Genomic DNA, 2672 nt, shown 5'->3' with positions numbered 1-2672 from the left:
AAAAAAAAAAAGAGGATAAAAAATGATGAGTTACTATCTCCAGGGAACTGTCTGGAAGACGGAAAGAGAGACGGTGCGCGTTGTGTGCTAAGAACAGTTGCTGGCACGTGGTGGGCCTGGAGAAATGTTATTTTTACTTCCCCTCCCTTAGGACAGTGAGGAGGAATTTGGCTCCGAGCGAGATGAGTACCGGGAGAAGTCAGAGAGCGGAGGCAGCGAATATGGAACCGGCCCAGGCCGGAAACGGAGACGGAAGCACAGAGAGAAAAAGGAGAAGAAGACGAAGCGGCGGAAAAAGGGGGAGGGCGACGGGGGGCAGAAGGTGAGTGGAACTCAGGGCGGTGAGGGGGACGGGCCTGGGGAGTGGGGTCCCCCAAGGAGGGGCGTGCGGGGGAGAGAGGCTGTCTGGGGACAGGCTGCAGAGCTAGCTGGCGGGTCGGTGGGGAGGCGCGTGGGGGCTGGGCAAACTTCTAGAAACTTCGCGTCTCGCAGCAGGTGGAACAGAAGTCGTCGGCGACCCTGCTGCTGACCTGGGGCCTGGAGGACGTGGAGCACGTGTTCTCCGAGGAGGATTACCACACGCTCACCAACTACAAAGCCTTCAGCCAGTTCATGAGGTGCGTGCGGGCTGGCGAGTCCTGGGGACCGGTCCCGTTAACCTGGGGAGGCCCGGCACCCCTCTGGAGTCGGGGAGAGGCTCCCCAGAGAAACGCACAGCACAGACACACAGAACGACACACGGAACTCAAGAGACGTCCCAGATCTCTGCGGACGCGGGGACCCCTTCACGGGGCAGGGTGGAGGGGTGTCATTCTGTGTTAGGTGAGAAAACTCTAGTGACCGAGCACAGTGAGGGCCGACGGACCCAGTTTTCCGAATCACTCGTCTTTAGACCGAGGCACAGAGAGAACCTTGGTGTGGCCCGATTTCCGTTGCTCAGTCATCAAGGCCTCCGGCCCTCCGTCAGGCCCCCGGGAGCACGGAGAGCGCATCGCTGGCTGGGGGAGCGGGCGCTTTAAATAGTGCGGTGCTCTGCAGGCGGCCTGCTCTGAGGGCGTAGGTCCTGACACCATCTGGGGCCGAGTTTCTTTAGTCTTCAGTTTCCAAGTCTGTAAGATGGGCATGGCCCCACCGGGTCCCTCATAGGGGTCTTGCGGGGATCTGCTGGGGTAAGGAAGGCCCAGGGCACTCAGGGCCTGGCCCCCCGGGGAGTGTGTGGTACTGGGTGGCCCTCCTAGGTACTGTGTCTCCCCTGCCTCACTGCTTAGGACAGTGCTTTTGTGATCGCCAGGATCACCTGCGTCCTCACCAGGCTTTAATACCCCACCACAGAGCACCTGCCGGGGCCCATTCATCAGGGCCCATGGAACTTACTAGAAAAACAGAGGATCTTAGCAACAAGCAGTATTATCTTTAAAACAGTTTTTTAAATGTTTATTTACTTTTAAGAGAGAGACAGATGGGGTGCCTGGGTGGCTTAGTTGGTTAAGCGTCCGGCTTTCGCTTAGGTCATGATCTCGCGGTTCGTGGGTTCGAGCCCCGCGTCGGGCTCTGTGCTGACTGCCAGCTCAGAGCCTGGAGCCTGTTTCAGTCTGTGACTCCCTCTCTCCCTGACCCTCCCCTGCTCGCGCTCTCTCTCTCTCTCTCTCCTAGAAATAAATAAAAAATATTAAAAAAAAAAAAGAGAGCGCGTGAGCAGGGGAGGGGCAGAGAGAGGGAGACCCAGAATCTGAAGCAGGCTCCAGGCTCTGAGCCGTCAGCACAGAGCCGGACACGGGGCTCGAACTCCAGAGCGGTGAGATCAGGACCTGAGCCGAAGTCGGGTGCTTACCCGACTTGAGCCGCCCAGGCGCCCCTACGGTATTATCTTGAGGATGAAAAGAGACATAAAGTGTGAAGAAGGGTTTTATGAACTCTCAGGCAGTTGGAGCGTTTTTACTGATGCTTTTTTTTGTTTCTTTTATCCTTTGGTACCTTCTGTGCGTTTATGGTTTTCCCTTTTTCGTACCTTTTTTTTTTTAATTTTTTTTTCTCTTTTAAGCTTCTCGTTTGTTTACTTTTAAAGCGGCCTGGCTCCTACCAGGTTGTATTTCCACCACCCAGCAGCGCTGGCTCGTTAAGGGCTTGGTTGATGAGGGGAAATGGCAGCGTTCCCGGGCCATCTGTGAAGGTTCCGGGTCCTCTGCTCCTGTGTTCCCAGGCCCCTGATCGCGAAGAAGAATCCCAAGATCCCGATGTCTAAGATGATGACCATCCTTGGGGCCAAGTGGAGAGAGTTCAGTGCCAACAACCCCTTCAAGGGGTCGGCGGCTGCCGTGGCGGCAGCGGCGGCGGCGGCGGCCGCAGCTGTGGCCGAGCAGGTGTCCGCTGCTGTCTCGCCGGCCACCCCCGTAGCACCTTGCGGACCCCCCACCCTTCCAGCACCTCCTTCTGCGGATACCCAGCCCCCACCCATCCGAAGAGCCAAAACCAAAGAGGGCAAAGGTGAGAAACTCGACGCTTAGAACCGCGGTCACCCCGCCGTCCCCACCGCGCGGGCTCCGATGGGAGCGGACGGCTTTCTTCTGTCTCCTTGGCCCCGGCTGTCACAGCAGAGACGCTTTCCGGGAAGAGGCCGCAGGGAGACCCAAGGCCCCCGCGGCCTCCGTTCCTCCAGGCGGCCGTGACCTCCG

The 2672-nt window shown here is 58.2% G+C and overlaps 1 protein-coding gene across 1 annotated transcript in view; it reads left to right on the top strand.

The window, feature by feature from the left end:
- Nucleotides 1-2672, top strand: part of CHD3 (chromodomain helicase DNA binding protein 3) — an 18788-nt gene that overhangs the window by 1878 nt on the left and 14238 nt on the right. The window contains 3 exon segments of the mRNA XM_077746741.1: nt 152-322; nt 493-617; nt 2201-2484. Of these exon segments, the coding sequence (XP_077602867.1) occupies nt 152-322; nt 493-617; nt 2201-2484 (580 nt within the window).

The sequence above is a fragment of the Crocuta crocuta genome, unplaced genomic scaffold, assembly GCF_008692635.1.
Source record: "Crocuta crocuta isolate KB4526 unplaced genomic scaffold, BGI_CrCroc_1.0 scaffold139, whole genome shotgun sequence".
NCBI lineage: Eukaryota > Metazoa > Chordata > Mammalia > Carnivora > Hyaenidae > Crocuta > Crocuta crocuta.
The sequence above is the reverse complement of the archived record's forward strand: the minus strand, read 5'-3'. Positions and strand labels throughout refer to the sequence as shown.